The 22,964-nt window shown below is 41.9% G+C and overlaps 1 protein-coding gene across 2 annotated transcripts in view; it reads right to left on the reverse strand.

Annotated features, from left to right (window-relative positions):
- The window catches only part of RAB11FIP4 (RAB11 family interacting protein 4), a 129,620-nt gene that overhangs the window by 63,152 nt on the left and 43,504 nt on the right, over positions 1-22,964 (reverse strand). For both annotated transcript variants that reach the window (XM_072881345.1, XM_072881344.1), the window contains exons 2-3: positions 19,687-19,774; positions 9,184-9,272 (exon numbers count right to left, since the gene is read on the reverse strand). In XM_072881345.1, the coding sequence (XP_072737446.1) occupies positions 9,184-9,272; positions 19,687-19,774 (177 nt within the window). The remainder of the gene's footprint in view (positions 1-9,183; positions 9,273-19,686; positions 19,775-22,964) is intronic.

Below are 22,964 nucleotides of genomic sequence, written 5' to 3' on the forward strand. Positions count from 1 at the left end.
TGAGAAGAAGGAAGTGGGAAAGGTGTCCTCGAGCTTTCATAACTAGGAAAAGTATTGGGCAATTTCATGAACTGCATGGGTCACTCTGGTGGCAATTCTTGAGGCTACTGAAATCACATATTTGAACCCTAAAATATTATGGGCAGTATAGTGGTGGCTGTGTGACAGAAAGGATTCCTGTAAGATTTCATCTATGAAGGAATTTTTTTATGTAAGTGGGAAAATTCCTAGCAGTATGTGCAGCTCTTTTGTTTTGAAAAATGAGATAAGCTGCCTCCAAAAAAATACTGCTCTCAGTTTGGTCAGAGAGGCTAGAAGGCAGAAAAGAAGCAGTCAAATCCTTTTTGTTTGCTTGTGCAATGAGGGATTTCGCTGGTTTTGTTTAGCTAGAACATCTCTTTGTGGTTGACTTTCTCTCTACAGTTTCATAATAACTTAGATTCTTGGCTTTATCAACCAGCTTTTACAGGTCTACACAGAACTTTCTTCTGAAGGGGAGGGGGGGAAAGATAAACCTACTTAAACCAATGCTTTTTACTCCAAAAAAAAATTCCTGTATTTCAATTTCACATCCTTCCCACTGAAAATATTCCAAGAACAACACTCTATGTCCCAAAATTTTCCATAAATGCAGCAAAATTGTCCCCAAGCAGCAAGGAGAAAAGACATGAAGCAGAATAGGAAATTTAAAAAAACCAAAACAAAACAAAGAAAGAGCAAGCCAGTTTCAAGCTTATGAACTGGAGAGCAAAGATATCTTCATCTTTTCACACAAGTGTCAAGAAACCCACCAAACGCTACGGGCGCTGCCTCTTACGTAGCTACTTTTATTACAGATATTTTGGTATTCCCCAAAGGCCATATATCAGAGTCAAGACTCATTCACCACCCTCTGACAGAGCAGTTGTATTTCTTTATGGGAGTACAGTACACAGTGAGTGCTGTCATAATATTTCTTTTGCATATATTGTTACTAATGCTGTATTCAAGACACATCACAAATTAAAGTGGACAGATTGTCAGTACAGCAAACACAAGGCAAAAAGGACTAAACCACAAAGCCATACTTACCTGAAGGATTAAATCAATAGGGATGTGACTTCCTCAATAGAAAGAGACCAACTTTTAGCTTTCAGTCATTTCACAGCCTCTACCCAAAGACTGAGCCACAGCCTAAATTGGTTTATCCATGGAGGGATAAGGACGGGAGGAATATTTTGCCATGGCAACTGACAATTGCAGAAAAAACACCCCCCCAAACTGTGCTCAGTCAGAAAATCAGCAGACTAAAGCTTGAAGATAATGCCTCAGAAAGAAAAAATAGGGATGAGACAGAAAACGTCTATTAAACAGAGGTTCTGTCAAAGAGACAGGTGACAGGCTTTCAAATGGTAAAGCTTTTGAATGCTATACAAAACCTTACCTGGGCCACAGAACAGAAATAAATACTCAAAAAAGAGTCATAGATAACAACAAGTGTAAGTGCACGAGGTGACTTTCTAATAGATGTCTGGAAGGACACTACGGTTGGAACTTCATCTCTGTCGCCAAGTCATAGCAAAGATGGCTGAACCAGGCAGTCAGACTTCCACCTGTTTCAAACCACCCAGCCAAATATAGCCCTAAGAAATAGTAAATTTTGACTCAGACAAGCCCCTGTGGGAAGTGAATAATGTTTGGTCCCTCCTTGATTTAAGGTTCTATTACAGGAGGCCGGTAGTTCACCTGCAAGAGCAGGTGCTTAAAATTTAAACCAGCTAACTGGCAGAATTTGTGCAACAACACTGACATACACAAATTCAGCCCAGCTTCCCAACCCCCAAAAGATGGCACTATCTGAATAAACACTACTGCACTGATACACTGCATTCTGAGAATTATGGAAACTCAAGCAACATCTCTATCAGGTCATGCCCTGCCCTGGGCAGTCTCCTGCTGGCCTCAGACAGTGGGATTGCATTTGGAGGGAGCAAAGCCCATCTACCGGGGTGTTGTGGCAAGAACTGGGTGGGAAAATATTTCTCCCAGCCTATGAGCTCTTAGATTTCAAAATATTTTCTTGGCCCAGCTCGGGATGAGAAGGTCAAAACCTCAGATTTTTCTCAAAAGAAAATCCAAAACACATTTTGAGAAAGGGAAGAAATATTTTTTGACTGGGCCAGAGTGATTCACTTTTTCTGTATTATTTTATGTGTGTTTTATACCACAACCGAGCAAAACAAGTCAGGGAAAAAGTAATTTCCCCTTTAAAAATGTCAGTGTGTGATGCTCCACCAAATCAAAAATTCAAACTGGTTTTGAAAAAGAAAATAATCCTCAATCTCTTTTATGGCTGTTTTTGGAGGAGTCAGCATTTATTTTGTTGGAAGATGCCTACCTTGCCCCGAGTGCAAAACTGCTCATTCTCTGTACAGCAGTTCTTCAGGGCAGCATTTCATAATCATCTTGAGCAGCCAGAGGTAGATTATTTTTATGCAGGTGTTTTGTACCAAGGACACGTATTTTTGCATGTATGCACAAACATAAAAAATATAATTCAGAATATTGCCAGGTGAAAGCAGGCAATTTCCATGTAAATTAGTCCCAAATGGGGGCATGCTGTGTTCTTCATTGCTCTTGGTAATTGTTCACTGGGGGTTTCTTGGCAGTTGTAGTTAATGGTGCTTTCTGGTGCTTGGAAAAAAATAGGAAAAAATGAATTGCTGAGAGTGTTGCCCTTAGAGGTTACAATAAACTTCTCATCGGTGCAGACAGTGTGTTGCCTGTGTATAATCCTGCCTAGTCCTACCTAGGAACCTGGACTTTTTTCTCTCTGTAACTGTATGGCTGTGCTTTATCAAGCTTTATCAAGCTTTTCTTCCCGCCCTCTATAGCGAGGGATTCAGGCAACAACCACCTCAGGAACAACCCAAGGTGCTGACCTAATTCCTGCCAGGGTCTGAGAAGTCTTTCTACCTATTTCAGCAGGGGCTGGGATCAATCCCTAGGCTGGGCCTCCCAGAAGGCCATCCCTGGAGATGTTGAGCACACTCACTTCCCAGGGGATGCAGCAGAAGCTGAGGGGAAGGAGAATCTGGCAGATATAGGAACACCAAATATAAAACAGACTTCTAGATTAGACCAGGGAAACCAGGGAACCTTCAGCAGTATCCCTTGGCATACCCAAGAGAGAGGCTCAAGCCAGAATATGCCCCAGTTGAAGTACTGGGGGACATGCATGTCCCAGGTTTTGACTACTGCAGGAAAGAAGATGCAGCCTCTCTCCCAGCTTCTTGAGGAAAGATGTTAGGATGAGCTGCTCATAATCACAGTGCGGGTCCCACAGCGACAGCAGGACAGAAGAGCCCACTAGCAGCTTGGTAAGGGAAGCAAATTGCAAACATGCACTGTGCTGATTGCTGTGTAGCATAAACACTCCAAGAGCCTCAAGCACAGGGAAGAAAGTCTTCACACGTGAGGCAGACACCGAGCATCTGCAGGGCTGAAAACACAATGGGAGCCAAGAATGACTGAGAGAGTGTGGGTGGTGGAGAAAACTGGAGGCTGATAAGAAACAGAAAAAAAAAAAAGCTTCAATTTGCTGTGTTTAATATTGCTCCTCCTTACTGCACAGGCTGTTTTTTTCTCTTTGCTATCAGTTGGAAAGGTATTTCCAACTTAATAACATCTTAGCTGCTTTGCCTCTACCAAGAAAGGAGTCTCTGCCAATGCTACCACAGAAGGCAGGAGGAAAGATGTATTTTGCATTAACAGTTAGGCAACACTTGGGTTTAATGTTAGGAAAAATAGTATCAAGAAAACCCTCCTGACAAATGAGGTCAATCATTTTGCCCAAGAACACTGGCGACTCAATGGTCAAGGTGGAGCCATTGCTTCAAGACACAGCATATATGAGATGAAAAGTACAAAAAATTCTGGTTACAGACTCTCCAAAGTTTCCCCACTGGATCTCACATCCTTCACTCAAACTTTGCTTCAGCTTCCAGAAGGACGAGTGAGCTCAGTACAGCACGGGAGCACAGACCCAGAGCAAACTATGTGGGAACATTTTGTTAGGGGCTGAGCACTGCCAAGTCTGCACCAAAGATAAAAATACATCAACAGTCAAGCTCTGAAGGATGTGTGGTGCTATCTTTAGTAAAGATCTGCATTAACTTATGGTGTCAGGTTAGTACTATTCCTTGACTGTCATTGTCTTCGTGGTGGACACCACCCCAAACTGGGCAGAACAGGCTTCTGGGACACTAGGAGTGATAAGGCAGATGTTTCTTGGGCTCAGGTAAGATTTGATGTCTGTGCTTGCTCCTGTCTACTGAAGTGACCCAGAGGGATTTGTTCACTAGCAAACTAGCATTGCTGTAACCGCTGGCATGTCTGGTGAAAGGTGGGGGGGGGGGTGCGGGAGGGGAAAGAGCTTTATTTAAGGTGGGAACAACAAGAAGAAAACTGCAAGTTTGAATTCAATAAAATATTCAATGCTTTCCTGGGCTTTGCTTTTCAATAAATAGCAAGAGACAGCACAATTGGAGATAATAACTGCAATTTCAGGCTGATAAAGGAGACCTATGCAAATGGCCCTTCACCTTTCCCCAGTCCAGCTGTGTCTCAGACTGCTATGTTCTTCCACAGCCTAATGAAAAACCCATTTGGATCACAGTCTTTTTCCAGGGCAGAAAAGCCCCCTCTGTTCTGACACAGGTGTTAGCAGATATCCTCAGGCATCTAGTGGGGAAAAAACTTTTTTCAGAAGCCAGTAGGGGACTCCTAATTACTATTGAAAATATTTTCAAAGCAGCAGATCAGCTAGTAGTCCCAGCTCCATCCCAGAGGCAAACACAATTTATTTGTCATGTTTCAACAATTTTTCTGCTGTTCATACAGTATAATTAATCACTTGGCAGGCTGGCGAGCACACACAGGACTGAAAAGGCAGCTTATTCTTTGACATGCAGCAATCGTCCTGTACCTTGTTAAGAAGCAGATTCACTCTCTTATTTACAGGTGAGAGCAGCAAAAAAATGGAAAGCAGCAACTCAATACAGCAACAATTAATAAGAAACAAACAGCCTCGTTTAAAACAAGGACCCTGCTATTATTTTATCTTACAACGACACTGTTCCACTGGGTTTGCACGTACGGCATTTGGGCATTAATTTCAGATGAAAAGGCAATTACTCCCATGTAAAAATACATCGTCTGTCCCTTCAGAAGCAGCTACTCAAATAGGTACCCTGCTACCTGGTGGTGAGAGGCTCTAAGATCTGTCATTCAACCTCCTCTTCTGTCATCTCTCCGAGTGATCTAGATTCAGGCTCCCTTCAAATCTGAACAGCCAAACTACGCCAGGTGAAGAGCTGAAAAATCCAGCTCCTGTTGATGATTCCGTTTTCCCCAAACTCAGGTGCTCAGACAGAAGAGCACCTAGACCCAGGTCCCTACTTTTCAGGGCTTGCAATGCAAATCTCGGCCAGGGAGCTGCAGACTGGCCAGGGAGCTGTAGCCAGCCTAATTCAGGGGGAGTCCTGTGGCTAGTGCTCCCAGCTGGCTAGGTGCCCAGGAAGGCCCAGAGCCAGCCATTTGGAAACACTAGACACAGGCACTTTGCTTTGTTTGAGCTGGCTGAATGTGGGTCTGAGTCTTCACACACATGCTTCAGCTGTGGACTTTCTGTTGGTTACCATCTCCAAAAGGCTATCCAAGGGCTCCGAAGTGCTACCAGATGCTTGCCGCAAAGCAAATCCTGCACACTGGACTAGGGAGACTTTTGTCTTCCTTCAGACTGGAGCCAAAACAAGACTTGAGGCCATAGCAGCAAGCACTGTGAAAGGAATTCAAGATTGATAAATTGGCTTCTGGCAAATTCAGAGCATTCTATTATCTCTCTAAAGGCTGTAAGAGACAGAAATTATACTAATAAACAGCACTTGACTGAAGCAGTGCCTGAAATGGAGCACAATACAGACCTTAACCAAATCAACAGACTCTGATTTCATACACAGAGGGGGCAGGTTTGTTTGTAGATCCTGGAGCTGAGAGGCTCTACAGCTACTAACTCATAACTGGAATCCCATCCTCCGATGTTTCTTTGGACCAGCTTTCTCTGTATGTGCTAACAGCCTAATTCAATGCTGATGGAAGTCAGTAGGAGATTTCCCACTGATCTGAGAGTCCTGTAGTAACCAAGTGCTGCTCTGTGCTTTCTGCGTATCACATGTTAACAGACTTGAGCTCAAAGGAAGAGCGCTCCAGTCACCTGAAACATCACTGACACAGTCTCTCATTCTAGACCATTAGAAACCTTTCATGGAATGGTCTTTGCACTGTAAATTGCGTATACAATAGGATTTTTTTCTCCTTTTCGGACAGTTTTTAGACATTAAAAGCTTGTCAGCTTTTGCTCTTGTTTACACTGAAGGGAAAAAAAAAGTAAAAGCAGACCATTTAGAAAATGTCAAATTAAATGCCCCATGCTCCTGGTATCAGGGGATTTTATGTATCAATTTAAATTAATTGCATCCAGTTGGTTGCAATTAAAGGCTGGAGGCTTGGCTGTTTCTTCTTCCTCATTTGACTCAACATACATAAACAGCTGGATCAGTTCAGCACCTTACTGTGGCTCCTGCCACTTCATCCCACTTCTTGGCATTACCTTCACCTCCTCAGGTTTCTGCCTTTGGGCTTCGGAAAGCTACAATACAGGGAGTGGGCACTTGGGAGGGGAAGCAAAAGTGAAAGCAGGGGACAGGGGAAATAACATGTGACAAAGATAAATCTCTTCCTCCTCTCAAATCACATTGTGAATACAGACACAGCATAACAATGAACCAGCTCAGTACCTGCCTTTGTGTGAGTACAGCCCCTTGGGTGGAATAAAAGAGATGCATTCCCTTTCAAAGTTATCTATTCATTCCATCACAGCAGATGTATCCTTCTGCTGCCTGAGAACTTGACTGCACCTGAGAATTACAGAGATGCAAAGGGTATACTGGGATGAAAATCAGATTAGACAGGCAACTACCATTTATGCCATTGGGAGCTGCCCATAAACTTGACTACATCACCAGGAATTCACACTCAATAAGGTCTGGGAGATGCAATGAGAGCTCATATGTTTTCAGTACGAGCTTCTTTGGGAACAGGGAACAAATCTCATCAATGGTGATAACTGCAAATCCACCTGGGCCTCAGTTCTCCTCTGTTTCATCAGATTTACAACTCCAACTTTCTGCCATAGCAGAGGATCCTTAAAGCAAGTGCAGAACCTGTTCACAGCCTTTTCCCAGCCTTTAACTGACATCTAGCGAACGGTTTCTAAACTGCACCTGAAAGACCTGGAGATTGTAGATGAAACGATCCCCTCTGGAGGGCAGCTGTGCAGAGGAGCTGTGGGATAAGCATGGGGTGTACAACAATGTGCACTGTTTCCTGTCCTCTCCCTACCACCATAGCTCATCTGCTCTGTGGGCAGGTAGGGAAGAACCTGTCTCTGCTCAGAGGCTGCACAAATACTGCAGTGGCCCAATTAAAGTGGGCAAACACAGCTGCTGGACTCTACTGCAATGGTGCTGCCCGCTGCAGGGACCATATAGAATGGCTGGTGGACATCAGAAATCCTACCCAGGAGTCATCAGCAAGGCTACCACCACAGCACTGCCAGATCAAGTCCTTCTGAACAGGAAGGGTCACCCTCTGCCCCCTTCCTCTTCCAGAGGCACAAATCTAGAACTCAAACTGGAAACTCATCGGCTGCTATCAGGATTAGCAACTGCAACTCCCACCCTCAGGCTCTCCTGGTGGATAGGTGGCAAGAGTGGTGCAGTGTGTAGATATCTCACAGTTTGTCTTCAAGCACTCTCCACAGCACATCTTTGGATGACAGCCGATGTGAAATCCCTAAGGAATAAAGACCCAATGACCATACTGCCTGCCTTCAAACAGTGTCAGAACCAGCCTGCAACGTCTGCATAGCAATAGGGGAACATCTAGTGTTTGCAGAGAACCTGCTTTCCATTTTATAGCCTCTATCATCTATTGCAAACCAGAGAGTTTGGTTTAGGATATCTATTAAGGTAACCAAGCAACAGCATGGCGGGTATCTATGTCATCAGTTACAAAAAAATAGGGTTTTAGAAACAAGCAGAGTGATGGTGGCATTAGCCTGCCACAGCCCAGGTACTGAAACCAGGCTGTCATTTTCATCAAACAAAAAGAGCCAATAAGCCCAGACAACTCCTCCTTATTAAGAAAGTTTATGACCAAATTCTGCCCTCCTGTTTGCAGTCATGGAGAGCTCCTTCCATCTTGTGACAGACATCTTCTGCACCGAGGTGAAGGAAATGTCTCTATACTTTCTGTATGAACAGTGGAAACTATTTTGTATAACACCATGAAGTGTTGTAACACCAGCACGCTTATCACATGTCTTTCCTCAATACATGACTATTGTTTTCACATGTCATCACCTGGGAAGGTAAAATGCTTTCCCTACTGATTTCAGGATCACTTATAGTCTCATAACACCATTGCCATGCAATCCTTATCTGAATGTACAATGCTAACTGTACCTTTAATCTTAAGGATTTACATGGGTGGAGGTGATTAAAACCAAAGTAAAATGAAGGAGAGACAAATAGATGCTTAAAGGAAACTTAACATTGTCCTGCTTGTTACACTGCACAGGCACTGTCAAATTAAGGATACAGATGCAGACCTTTAATGGTTTGAAAATATGCTATACCCACCAGCCAAAATACTATCAAGGTTACCAAAGGTGTATTGTTTCTGCTTCCCAACAGCTGTTGAATCCCTCTTTAGTATCTGCAGAAGGTCTCCGAGGACTTGTTCACCTACAAAGTTTGACTGATTTAATTACATACAATTCAGTGTTTTCCACTTGTGTGGTGCCAGAGAGCTTGTATGCAATGCCTCCCTTCACAGCCAAGCAAATACTGAGGCTTGTAAGAGCAATGCTATCCAAATCCTAAATACTCTCACACCAGCTGACAGCTACCCTGTGTTAAATGCAGCTTAAACCAGTGTGGAAGACTTCCTAACAGTCATGAATCTAGGAAAGAAGAGTCAAAAGGCCAAGTAAAACAACAGCATTTACAATGACCCAACTAGACATCACTCCATAGGCTTCCTCAGCCCACTAACATGAGACAGAATTAGTACTTCTCTTACCTGGTAATAGTAATCAACATACTGTGGCTCGTAGTGTCGAGGCCCAGAGTTTTCAGGAGACAGGACATCTTTTAGTAACTCTTCACAGCCTGGCAAGCAGAAATGAGAGCAAATGGTCAGGCTGAGAGTTTTATCTTCCCAGAGATAGCATGGACAATGGAAGAAGAAACACAGGTTTGTAGCTAATCTGTATGCACAAAGCCTTGAAAGCTAGCTTTGGAATATGTTTAAATAGCTGTAACAAAGCTCTGCCTTCAGACTTCTCCACAGCATGTATTCAGCATGTGGCACTTAAATAAGTACAATTACACTAATGCTGACTCTCAGCATGGATACACTACACTGCAAAGAAACCACAAGCTGAACATTGCTTGGCTTGGCAAACTATCCTGCGGGATAGAAATCCACCCCTGACCAACCCAAAACTCTGAAGTCAAACACTGGATTTGCAGGCTTGGCATGAGCCAGTGTCTATTGCACATCAGTGTCAGTGGAGCTGCTTCTGATTTTCTCTGTTCTAAGTGACAAAGGGGCAATACCTAAATGTCACAAATTCCCCTTCAAAAAGAGCTCTGTCACAGAGCGTACAGTTTGGCAAGCAAATATCTATGCACTGCAACCAGAGATTTTCAGCTTCTGTGTTTGCTTTTGTTAACAACCACATTAACAGCTGGAAAAATCAATGTCTCTGTTTCCCTCAGTCCTTCTCTCATCTGAAAACCTGAGACAAATATAGAAACACTGAAATTACCAAATGCCTCATTCCCCATTAATTACCAATGACCGCACTTGGCATGTTGAGCTGCAGAAGGCAGTAATATGAGGCCAGGTTATTTTAGAATAACCAGCTTATAGCCTTGGGCCTAAACTGTGTGAAACCTTCTCAGCATGTGTTGTACGCTATCCTACTTGGAAGCTGCAGTTATCCAGCAGTATTTCTCTCTTCTGTCCCATCACTAATGCCAAACATTTGGCTGTGACATTACACACTGATACCCACTCATGAGGCAGGTGGGCCAGAGGAAACACAGTAATGTAAGAAAGTGTGAACTGCACAGGTTTATACTGTTAGGTGATCACTCTTGTTTTTAAAATAAAGGAATAACATCTGTAGGGGTGAAGATACTTTGTGGTTATGGACAGGAGTTCCTTACAAAGGAAATGAGTACTTAAAAGAACAGAAAAGGTGACCAGATGGAGGAAGCCTAATATGGGAGATCAATACATTGTTCCTGTCTCCCACGTACAGGCATATATCAGAGGCAGCACGTGGTGGATGAAGCAGCCATTAAGATCTCAGGAGTGTCACATGGACAACAGGCAGCAGGACTTTTCTCCCTCTTCCAGCTTCTGCAGCAAAGTGAGATTCTCAAGTGGCACAGAAGTGAGAATAAATTAAGGTATTAATTGCACACTTCTGTGCATTTTTCACTTTGCTGGAGAAGTTAGTGGGCAAGAATGGTGTGTTAGGGTCACTTCCCAAATAGGAGCTCACCTGGGAATAACAATCCAAAGAAATCATTTACTGGCTGATAGACGTAAAATGTTAAACTTGTTTGCCTAGAGAGGGCATCTTTCTACATAACTTGCCCTGCCTGTGGCTCTCACATTTCCTACCCAGCCATGATCCTTTTCTTTCTCTTGGTTTTATCATTATGTGTGTCGGCCTGTGCTTGACTGAGGTTATTCTCTAGTCCTCTTACAGAGGAGAATTCAATTTACTGTTTGCACCTTTTGACGTTAATAACCAAAGCTTATTACTCATCAAACTGCCTCATGCCAGCACCCACTGTGAGAGTCTTTACATGTATGAACTGCTTACTTTGCTAAAAGGTCTCTGCATGATATGGAGCACCTAATTATTAAAGTGAGTTATCTCCAGCAAAAAAGAAAATAAATGCCAAGTGCTACCACAGTAATGGATGTAGATTAGTATAATGAAAGAGGTGTGTTTACACAGTTCTAAAAATTCCCAACAACAACATCTTAAGCCATAATTTCAAGCCTTATTTTCCTAATTCAGTTGTACTAGCAACAGTGCTTCTAGCTAAAGACCTCTAAGCAGTCAATCTTCATTTAAGCCTGTTAGGTAAGAAGTTATCACCTCCCCCAACTTTTTTCTTTGGTGGGGTAAAGTCACAAAGGTTCTCAAAGGTGCAAGAAGGATTTAACTGCCTAAAACAAGGGGAGTCAGAAACCTTTCTGCCTTGCCTCCTTTCAGAATGCCAGCCAGACTGGTCTGTTAGAGCTAGAGTCACAAATAGCTCCCAGATCTCCAGGGTCTCAAAGCTAGAGTTTAGCTGCAAGGTCTTATGTGTCCCCTCTTTGCTGTTCAGTTCTTACCTAAGATTATTCCTGATCACATTCTTTCATTTTCCTTGTCTGATAAGGAGGACACCTTCATGATAGCCCTTGGCCATTTAAATTCAAGCCTATAATTTATTCAGTAAAAACACTGGGGAGAAAAGCATTGCCTCATTTGTAGCTAACCTACTTGGGGCAGCCCTCACCACTTCTTCATGAGAGCCACCTGGCACAGGCTTTTATGTCCTGATCCAGAACCACAGAAGCTGATCAAGCATTTGACCCATTTCCAGAACATCACCAGGCGTTTAATCCAATTTGTTTACCTAGCTGCATAGCTTAAAATGGCAAACAAAGCCAAATCTTGCTTTTATTGAAGTCACAGGCCAAGTTTCCATTGGCACTGCCAGACTCAGGATATAGGTTCATCTGAGACTATCTCCTTCTGCAAAGGTGACTTTTTGGTGGGAAGATGTTTGAGTGTGCAGCAACCAGTGTCCCCTGTGGGAGAGGTTTGCTTAGCATGCAAGCTGGCATGACAACTTGGATCTCTTCATCCTGCTGAGAGGATTTGCATGTTATTATACTCCATAAAAAAGGGAAGAAGAGAAGGAAATGCTGAGAGGCCATTTTCCTCTGAGATTACTAAAACACATCATTGCTACCTTGCAGACATCTGAACCTGTTCCAACATCCATCAAATCAATGGAAAGATGCCCACTGGCTTCAAGAATCTTAGGACTGTGCCACTGGTTTTATTCCTCTTAAGAACTGCATTTAAAGAATAAATTCTCTGTTGCTCTTTTTCCCTGTGAAGACACAAATCAGAATCTCTTAACTCTGGAGGACTGTGGTGCTGATTTTTTCTTTGGGCCACAAAGGTGGGTTTTGGCACACTGTCAGGAAATGCATCAGCTTTCTTACTCGGTGTTTTTCTGCGACAGTGCTAATATATCTCACCTTTCACTCTCCTTATCTAAATGATAATTTGAATTTTCCAAGTACTCCAAGAGGTTTACACAAGAGGCATAATATAAAGAGGGGACACTGGAGTGTCTCAAATACTGTGCATATGTCTTCTTATTACCAGAATATATTTTGGCTTGCAAAATGCCAGTGAACTAAATTAGTGTGTCACAGTCCAGACAGAAAACAACAGAAAAATCAAGGTTTACTCTGGCAAATCTCAGTATGGAAATATTAAGGCACTGGACAACAATTTGTACAGGGAGCAGTCTAGTCTGGCACACATGGTGCTCTCTGCTACCAGTACCACTCTTGAAAAGAAACATGCTTGCCTAGGCTTGCAGAACTGCCATGATGGATATTTCAAGCTGTGCAGCAGTATGCACCCAAGGCTAGAATCTGTCCATAAATAACCCATTGCAAATAAGCAAAGGAATACTTCCTGGCTACTTTAAGGACCTCCTGCACTAAGATGTCCCATTATTGCTATAATTTCATTTTCCAGGAAATGGTAAAACTGAAAGCCACTTACATGGTTGATTAGACATATTTCATTTGGATGCCTACTTGTATCATAAGATATTAATGCGCTCGATGTTCTCTCTCCCTTGCTATGGTTGGGAAAATTTCCTCATCTACATTTTTGGGCAGCACTTGGCAAGGAGGCTTAGCTGCACTGCAGTCGTAGTGAGGCAGTGAATAGAGGCAAAGAGCTAACCCAGGAATAGTTTCAAGTCCTTGTGTATTTACCGCTGCAGCTCCGCAAAAGGATGCCCTCTATGGAGGAACACTCTGCTAAAGGGCTGTGCATTATATAAATCACTGTGCAGGCTGGCACAGATAAGGAAAAATCTTTTATCTGGAGAAAGAACTTAACTATCAGATCACAAAATGACAGTGGCCAGAAGCTGCTGAATTTTCTTCTGTGGCTGAAGGCACCTGATGAGCCAGCACAGAAGCAGCTTCTCTGTGTCACTCAGAAGACTGTTTGACACAAAGACGTGTATCAGTTCTTGTTTAACAAAGCACTGAGTCACCCCCTAGTCTGGTCTGTCAAAATTATCTGAGTTAAAAACTATTTATCCTAATATTAAAAATGCATAAGCAAACACAGTTCATTTGGACAGAACTGGGTTAGGAAACAGCATAGGAGCTTGGAATTATTTGCACTTTGCAGGACAAAGTGAAGTATAAAATGGCAAGTGACCTGTCCCTGGTCAGAAGTCTGCTGCAGAACAAGAATTCTAAGTAGCACCAAAACCACTAGGTCGTTTAGCCTGGAGAAAAGGAGGCTGAGGGGAGACCTTATTGCTCTCTACAACTACCTGAAAGGAGGTTGTAGAGAGGTGGAGGTCAGTCTCTTCTCCCAAGTAACAAGCGATAGATAGGACAAGAGGAGATGGTTGAGTCACCATCCCTGGAGGTATTTAAAAGACGTTTGGATGAGGTGCTTAGGGACATGGTTTAGTGGTGGACTTGGTAGTGTTAGGTTTACGGTTGGACTTGATGATCTTAATGGTCTTTTCCAACCTATACAATTCTGTGATTCTGTGTGATTTATCCTTTCTTTTTGTGAAAATAGCCAGCTAAGATTTTTCCTTTCTTCAAAATACCTTGTAAACTCTCAAAACACAGTGCTGGCTGTCCAGAGGCAGGACAGGATAATCTTCAGTCCTAAGCAAAGACGATGAAAGTGTTTTACAAGTCAGTGAAGGGGAAGACATGAACCTTTAACGTTTTCAGTTCACTCAGGATGCCAGACATGACTTCTCTTACAAGATAATTTTACAAATTTACCTTCAGTTTCATTTTAAAAAAATTGGTTTTCACACCCTCACAAACAGTCAATTTGCAAACAGACATTCTGGCCACAAATAAACACAATTGCAGCAAAGTGATTTCCTGCAAATGCTCCAAGAAGGAGATTTAACCCATACTGCATCAGGCAATTTTCACAGGCAATTAAGCAATTTTAATACTATAGGAAATCAAATCTGGTTACCTAATTGAATATAGTTGGTTCCTGGCATTTTTCCTAAGAGCAATAACTTTTTACTTTATCTACCCTTGGATCTTTAATGGTGTATTAGACTCATTTATGGTTTCAGGCTGTATTTAGTAAAATTTAGTTGAGTTTTAGAAAACTCTGAAGTACTTTTAAGAGGAACCAACTTCAGTTCATTAAACAACTATAGCGTAATTTACAACAGGAGAGCTCAGCTCTTCACATTTACGTGACAGTCCTTCTCCTTGGAGCCATCCCAAGTACCGCTCCTGTCAATAAATTATTCTTAAAAGAATGGATAGATTCATCAAATCATCTCCAGTTATGGCATACTGTGAAATTTGAGATCTATAGCAATGAGCCTAAAGGGTTCATAAAGACTTTGAGGTTTTCTGCAGTGCTTTACTGAAATTCCTGTGCTAGTGCAGCTGTCCTGGTCTTAGGTATTGGTATATATTACAAATACTGGGGTCCGGCAAATAAAAATAAACTCCTTTTACATGACTGCAAGATATCCATCTCTTATTCCATACTGGATCTTCAGGGCAAAGCTGGTACAATACTGTTCTCAGCTATGGGACTGCAAATTAGATTTTAAAGTTAGTTAAAAGAGATGGTCAAAACTCAGCACTGGTTTTGTGAGAAATAGGTTTGTTTGGAGCATCTGAATGAAACTATAAAAGCAAATTAAAAAATAAAAATCTCCAGTGAAACAGAAGGCCAGAAATATTCTGCTCTGGAAAACTTTGTTTTGGAAAAAAACCATCACAATTTGTACTATATTATTTTCATATTCTTTCACAGTCCAGATAACCTGTTACAGTCTGAGCTACCAGAACAGCCAACTTCCCTTTTTGAACATTTCTTTAAAGCTTTGGGCAAATCTGTATTCTTGGAATTTTCATCAAAATTGCTAGGAACTCATGGAGAAACATATCTACTTTTTAACTTTTATCTGCTCACATAAAGACTGCTTCTAGAAGCTTTCCAGCCAACTGCAGTAATTAGATGCCTAAAGGTCCAGGGAAGCACAGAGATGGATTTTTGAAGGCACAGAATGGTCTGTGTTACTATTTTGAAGATTCAAAGGTTGCTATTGCTGCAGGTGGGGAAGTGTATAAATTCACAACTGTGCTTCTTCCACACTGTTAATGAATATCAAGGAGCTCCTACAACTCTCCATTTTCAAATATCATAACAGAGCATAACTTAAATGTCCTTAAAACTTCTACAAGATGAGGAAAAGACTCTCTTGCTCCAGGAGAAAAACAGGCTGTACGATTTAATCTGAAAAAACAGTGATTCTGCTAAAGCACAAAGATTCATTATTGCAGAAATGCTCTCTGCTAACACGGCTCAGTCTCTCCCATTATGAAAGCCATTACCCTCCAATTGGTACACAGTGGTCAGTGTTGTTTTCATGGTTAAAATAAGCTGTAAAGTTGGAATACCTTTGCCTTTATCTTTTAATTCTGCATTAACTTGTATTCATGCTGTGCCCTCTCATCTCTGTAAGCTGCAACACCAAGGTCAGTAGGGGGAGCTCACCCTTTATTTGTCGGAGTGTCGAGGTTTTTTAAGTGGAATATCAAAGCAGAGAGACTATTGGAAAGACAACATAAATCTTAAAATAGAAGGAACAAGTCAGACTTAGTTAGACCCTGCTAAACATACCAAAAGCCTGGTTCTGCAAACATGTCTGACTGTGGAACCTACCAGCCTGCACAGCACATTAGAAATAACAGTTCCACTCAAGCCTTTAAGTATCACAAGTGGCAGAAAATATTTACTGGATCAGTACAATAAATTCAGTACAGCAAAACCAGTCATTGACTCCACTGAGCAAACAGTAATGAATCCTGCACTCACCCTGCTGAAATCAATGGGAATTCAGCCTTTGAGTGATGTTCTGGCTGCTCTCAAAGTCTCTAAGCAGTGCCACTTCTTAGACTATACTGGCTTTGACACAGCTGCTAGGTAAGAGGGTACAGGTGTTATTTCATGGCAATTGCTCTCCAGACTGATGCAGTTATTAGAAATAAAGCCATGCAGTGAGCAGATAGAGAGGGCAGCTTCAGCAGGAGTAAAACTTTCATATTCTGGCATTCCAATGAAATTGCTGCAAAGCTTTAAATTTGATGGCAAGCCTGTCCCTGGCTCTGGCAGAGCCTAATTGCGTGGGGAAAGCAGCCTAGACAGCAGGGGCTCAGCACAGATGCTGAGGCAAAGTCCTTTAATCCACAAAGGACCAGCAAAAAGAAGCAAAGCTTTCTATAAATAGAAAGCACCCTGCCTGTCCAGTATTCCACCCCAGAGACACAGTGGGAATGAGTTCTTCCAACACACTTCTCCCCTCTAGCATAGATACCTCCACTTGAAAAAGTCCTGTCCATCACTTCCAAAGGTTCCTGCTGTTAGTGAGACTCCTCAGCCCATCCTTCCCCACAGTTCCTGGTACTCAGCAGCTCAAGAAGATTAATTGCCTTTTCCACCTGACAGTCCCAGCAGCTGCTATGGAGGTACATGAGGTACCTCATATGTCTTGAGGTTTATCCAGCTCAGAAGCACTAAGGAGGAGGCAAGGCTCGATGTCCACTTGTAAAGCAACACAACACTTTTCATTTGTACCATGCAAGAGTGAACAATGCCCTGGTTTATGGAGGAGAGAGGCCAAGCTGCAGATTTTAGATCCAGGGTTTGCAGTTTCTCCTTGCAGTGAGAGCTGCTACCAACCAGTTATAGAGCAGACATTGAACACTCCTATGTTTGGGATTTTTTCAGGTTTGAACATTGAGTTTTTTGCTAAGATCGATACCTGGATCTGAAATGCTCAAATCAACGTCACCAGAGGTCAATTCTTTACCACCGAGATTTGAATCTGTTGTTCTAGATGCTACAATCCTCATGCTTTAAAAAAATTCAAGGCACTGAACTACCGAAAAAACACTGTATCACCTCTGTGCAGCAAAAAATTTCTTCAGCATACTATAAAGGCAAGCATCTATGAGACAAATTAATTCGAAGTCTCATAAATAAGAAATTTAGCAAGGCATTAGGATAGTAAATCTTGAATTTAAACATTTGGCTTCCAGTGCTAAGAATAACACAGCTTCATACTCCATTACTGAAAAAAAACCACTGGATTTATAGTAGGATCTCATTTTGCTCTATTAATCTGATTGCCCCAAGCAATTGCAATAGGCTGAGATGTTAAAGAATCATATTTATAATCTGTTGCTGCCAAGACAAATTGCTTTTGTTTGATAACAAGCCTGCTGCTACCCCTGGGATGTGGCTGCACTGAAAAGTGAGTGGTAACAACATGGTGGAGGCTTTCCATTCTGAAAGGTAGACATACCCCTTCTGAACTTTAATATGACCAATTTCATTTTTAAGAAAAGTATGGCTGGTAGCTAAAGACCAATAAAACTTCCATGCTGGGAGGTGAGCAATAGAACCAGCTTTTCTAAAGAGATGCTGTGAAAGCATGCATAACAATGTCTTATCAGAAATAGATACAACTGCTCCTGCGATTCTACATGCTTGGCACTGACACTGTGTAAGTGTTGACAATGCTAATGATGTGCTAAGAGAGCTCTAGGTGATACTGCAGACTTGGGTGATTTCTCTGTATCCGTTCACATATACATACTAATAATATACATCAAGCATATGATTTGGACCCTACCTATAATACGCTCCGCATAAGGGCTTCAAGCTATCCATAAACTTGGAGTACAAGGTATTCCAGAAAGTTTAATTCAGTCACGTCTTTGCAGAACTAGACCTTAGGATATGAATACATGGATCAGTTCCAACAAGGTGAGCAAGGATGAAAACTCCCAAGGCATCATCACTCTCCAGTAACTGTCAATATGCACATGCTGTCCATGACAGTAAAGGAAACGGAGCTGCCCACTCCTTCACTGAAGGTACTGCCCACTGTGGACAAGGGCACAGTTATTACAGAAGAGATGTTTTTCTGGGTCACATCTATCCCTTCCTGATCATATTTTGTGCATTTGTGCACATCTTTAGACTGTGAATTACAGAAGACTACCAGATGATTTACAGAGCTTGTGTCTTATTTAACCCAGAACCCAGTTTGCTACAGCATTTCCTGGACAAGGAGAATTTCTATATAGACTTTAGTGTCTATACACTAATGTATTAACTTTCCTTCTGGCCTTTCTATTGCCTTCTCTTCAAACACATCAGTATCACCTTGGAAGGTGTCTCCATGAACATGGACTGAGAGCAGCTTCTCACTGTAATTTTACATAATTATACACTGTTCTCGGCTACCATAAACTTTAATTAAAATTGCTGTGGTGTTACGTTCTTGCATCATTATGGCTTTGTAATAATCTCATCGTAGCAGACTCTCCAGAGGCTTCTCCTGGAATCACGCTACAATCACTGTGACATTCACCCTGTCCCTGAAGTGAAGCCTCTGGGCTGTGACAGCACTCTGGTGCTTTACTAAGGACATACTACGTGTCTGGAAAAGGACAGGCTGGATTATTTTGCAATGGAAAGCTAGAAAACTAATCAGCAGCAAAACGGCTAAAGTCTCACTTCACTGTTTGCTTCATTGCCCTTTGGCTAAGCTATAAAGCATAATAATGTCTATGTCTTCTGTCAAGGACTGTGTTTCCTTGCAAAGGAGATGGTTTGATCTACCTGGTCTCTATCTTCAGGGCTTGCATGGCCAACCTGTATTTAACACTTTTCATTCCAATACATGTCCCCAAGTACTTTGAAAACATGAATTAACTATACCTTGCAGATACCTCAAGAAGAGTATAATAGTCTTAAATTTCCTAGTAGAGAAACTAAAGCCCAAGGGCTCTCTAACTTCCTTAGGTAAATCAGTAGCAGAACCAGATGAGAACCTGGAAGTATCAGACTTTGGCACTGCCTGCTAACCACAAAGCTACTATTTATTCTGCTACATTTGTCTTTAAACCACATCACATTTGTTCTGAAAAACTAACACTAAACCAATACACAAGCACCTGTGGATGTAGGAATTCTAGCATTGCTCACCATTGATGCATGAGATGCACAAAAAGGAAAAATATACTGGCTCTGTTCCCAGAGTTGCCCTACTGTCACTACAAATAACCACAGTCAAAAGAGAGGATGTCTTTGATCATTACATATTCTGCAACCAGAGAAACATTACTGGAACTGAAGTGGATTATTTTTAAGAAATATGCACATACCTTTGATAGCAAAAACTCCATGACAGAAGTCCTTAAAATTGATTCTTCCCAAATCATTTGGGTCCAAGTATTTTGCCAGTTTTTCCACCTAAAAGAAAAGATCATAAAATATGTGTTGAGCTTAGTACATCATTTGTTGCTCAGCTGATCTATATCTTCTACAGAAGACCCCAAGTGGAAGAATACCTGTAATGTTCATTTGAATCAGCCAACAAATTGTTCTGCAAGGAGAAATCATGTCTCATAGTTGGATTATCTGGTACTGAGTAAGGCACATGCTCTGACCAAAAATTCTGCAGCCGGGACACATTAATACTCTCCTATGTGGATCTCAGGAGCTTAATAAGGGGTGAATCCGTGACCTAGCCTCTCATCTTAGAGCAGGGTGCTAATAGAATCGCCTTCCCTAGGAGCCCTTGCTGTGTATGCAGCTCATAGGAACTTAAAACCTTAGTGATCTCCACCCCTCTTATCAAAAGTTATTGGGGAAGGAGAAAGGACAAAGATGTGCACAACCCACAGTAGCCACATTCACAGAAGAACCCAGACTATAGGACAGAAAACTCATTGGGCTCTTGAGATCAAACAACACTTCCTTGCCACAGCAGAGAATACAAGTTTCGTATAGGAAAATAGAAGTATATTAACAGCACAATAAGATTAATGTGATAAGACAGAGAATGGTTCTGTTCAGTACACTATGCAAACAAGCACTTACTGCTTATAATCTCAGCTTCACAGTTTAGCCTTTCTGATCGCTACTCACCATAAAATGAGATTACACTGAATTTAAATACAGCCACCAAATTGGCATTTGCCCCAAAGATGGTCTGGCAGATTTTTCAGGAGGGTTTTGGAGAAGAGGGAGAAAAGCAGCCTAGACAGGAGAGGCTGTCGTGTGTTGTGCTGTCTAGAATAAAGGAACAGAGAAACAAGTAGCTGAAAAAGAACAAGGAGAGAGGCAGAACAGTCCAGGGAGGTGAGCACAGTGCTGGGACACCGCAGCTGGCTGTTCTCCTCTCTGTGATAAATATGCTGCATGACATTGTGTAAGTCCCCTCATGTCCCTGTGCTTTTGCCTTTTGTACCCAGCAGGTACCCTCACTGAGGCAGAAGCAGCCTCTTGCTGCTTGTAAGCAAGCTCATAGTCAGCTGCAGCACAACCCTGACCTTGATCTGGGCCATCCAGACACCCTGGAGTATAAACAAGATGAGTGTAGGAGGCAAGGACAGCAGGCACGTAGGATGCTGCACAATCCTAGTGACTACAATGTGAGCTCAGATATGTCAGTCTGAGCAGCAACAAAAGCCCAGCTGGAAAGATATGCAGCAAATGAATGCAGATGACCCAGTTTCTCAATTTTCTGGTGTGGGTTTTTTTTGTTGGTTTTTTTTTCTTTTTTTCACATGCTAGCAAAACCCTAGCAGTTTCTTAAAGCCCTGCAGATAATGCACTAATTTGCGCGCATGACACTTCTTCCTTCAGATTCTCTCAGTGCTTATAAATTCTCTCTATGCCAATAAAGGCCATGATCAGCCAAAGGCCTCATTTAGAACAAGCAAACTGGGATGAGAAAATGACAAAATTTTTACTCACATGGAAAATTCTATGTTGAATGAGAAAGGAACAATTTGATCCTGACATTGAATCCTTTCCCCTCTCCTTTTCTTAGAAAAAAAAAAATCAGCTCATGTAGGCTGGGCAAATAAGGAGCTGTATGATGAGTTCAGAGCCCATGACAAGTTAGAAATCTTCTTAAAACTTTTTTATTGCAGAAGGCTTCAACAACTCAAGTCCTGCCAGCCGGGCAGTGGAGCCCAGCTGTCAGCTATCGTGTGACTCATGATCAAATTCCTACATCTGGTATCACAAGCAATTACTGTAGCCCCAGTAATTTATAGCAGCAGAAGACATGTTTCTGTTGCCAAAACATAGCCACTTCACTAGAAACCATAGTGTGCGTTTAATGCATACAAGACTAGCTGTAAATCCCTACTGAAACCAATTAAGTAGAGACACACTTGATACGGGAAAGCTGGGTCAGTGTTATCCCTGCTCACCTTCACAAATGACATGGATGTTATAGAAAGATGAAACGGTGGCAGAAATTCCTTTCTTCAAACTGTTTTTGGGTGCATTCAAAACAGTGTAATCAAACAGGCCATTGAAATTCTTCCTGACCACTGTAGTAGCTTAAATACATGGCAGATGTGTCAGCTGGGGTAACTCAGCCTGGCTCTAGAGGCTTTGATGAAGACCTTGGTGTGGCCACTAGCTGAGCATCTGTCCCCTCATGGATACAGCAACAAAATCTAATCAGATACCAGTCTTCTAGGTTACAAGATCAGCCTGTAACTCTGACAAATGGCAAGCTCCCATCATTGTAATGTAAGTAAATACTATTTCAGATGCTTGCAGGGTTGCTTTAGAGAATCCTATTTCCTGTAGGTCTCTTGCTAAGAGGCAACAAATTGTGTTTTAGGTTTTAATGTACAGATTCCTGCAGCCAGCTGGGAAGCCTCTACACAATTTAATATTGTGCTATAACACGGTAGTGTCACTGGGTGTTCCCAGTGAATCTGGCACATTTTTTATTTCTCAAAGTTGATTTTAGTCTATGAGTTGCTCAGCCATATACAACTACATTTTTTAAATCAAATTAAATAAGATGTTATATGCCTGGGTGTGTGTATTATGGAGGAACAGCAAATACATTCACATTTAGGTCTAAGCAATCACTTAACAGTAAATGAAATTATCACCTGAGCAAAGTGCTTCAGTCTCCAGTTTCCCCTATATCTAATTTTGCAGGTTTTCAATTAGATTTTATAATGCAAATAACTGACATCAGTGCAGGAGATGATGAAGAATTTACAGAACAGCCTGATGGAATTTATGCCACTAGTGCACACATCTTCAGCCAGTGCTAATCAACACAGCTCCCAGCACAGGTCAGGGGCTACAAGGATTTTGATCAACTGGGATTACATTTAGGTGGATACTTGCACAGAGTTTGTGCATTAATATACATACATGTATTGTACATAAATCCCTGCATGTTTGCACAGAGTTTTGAGCCTGGAGTGCACTTGGTCATGCATTTTTACCAGTAGCTTTCTGGGATAAGGCAAGAAGCTCTTCCTAGTTAATTCCAGACTGAAGGCATTACTTAAAATTAAGCTCAGTTTCAAGCTGTGGCCAAATGAACTATGCCATCACAGCTACCCCTAAATCTTCTCTGCTGTCTATACTGTGTCAACCATCCTTTTGCTTCACT

The sequence above is a fragment of the Ciconia boyciana genome, chromosome 16, assembly GCF_034638445.1.
Source record: "Ciconia boyciana chromosome 16, ASM3463844v1, whole genome shotgun sequence".
Lineage (NCBI taxonomy): Eukaryota > Metazoa > Chordata > Aves > Ciconiiformes > Ciconiidae > Ciconia > Ciconia boyciana.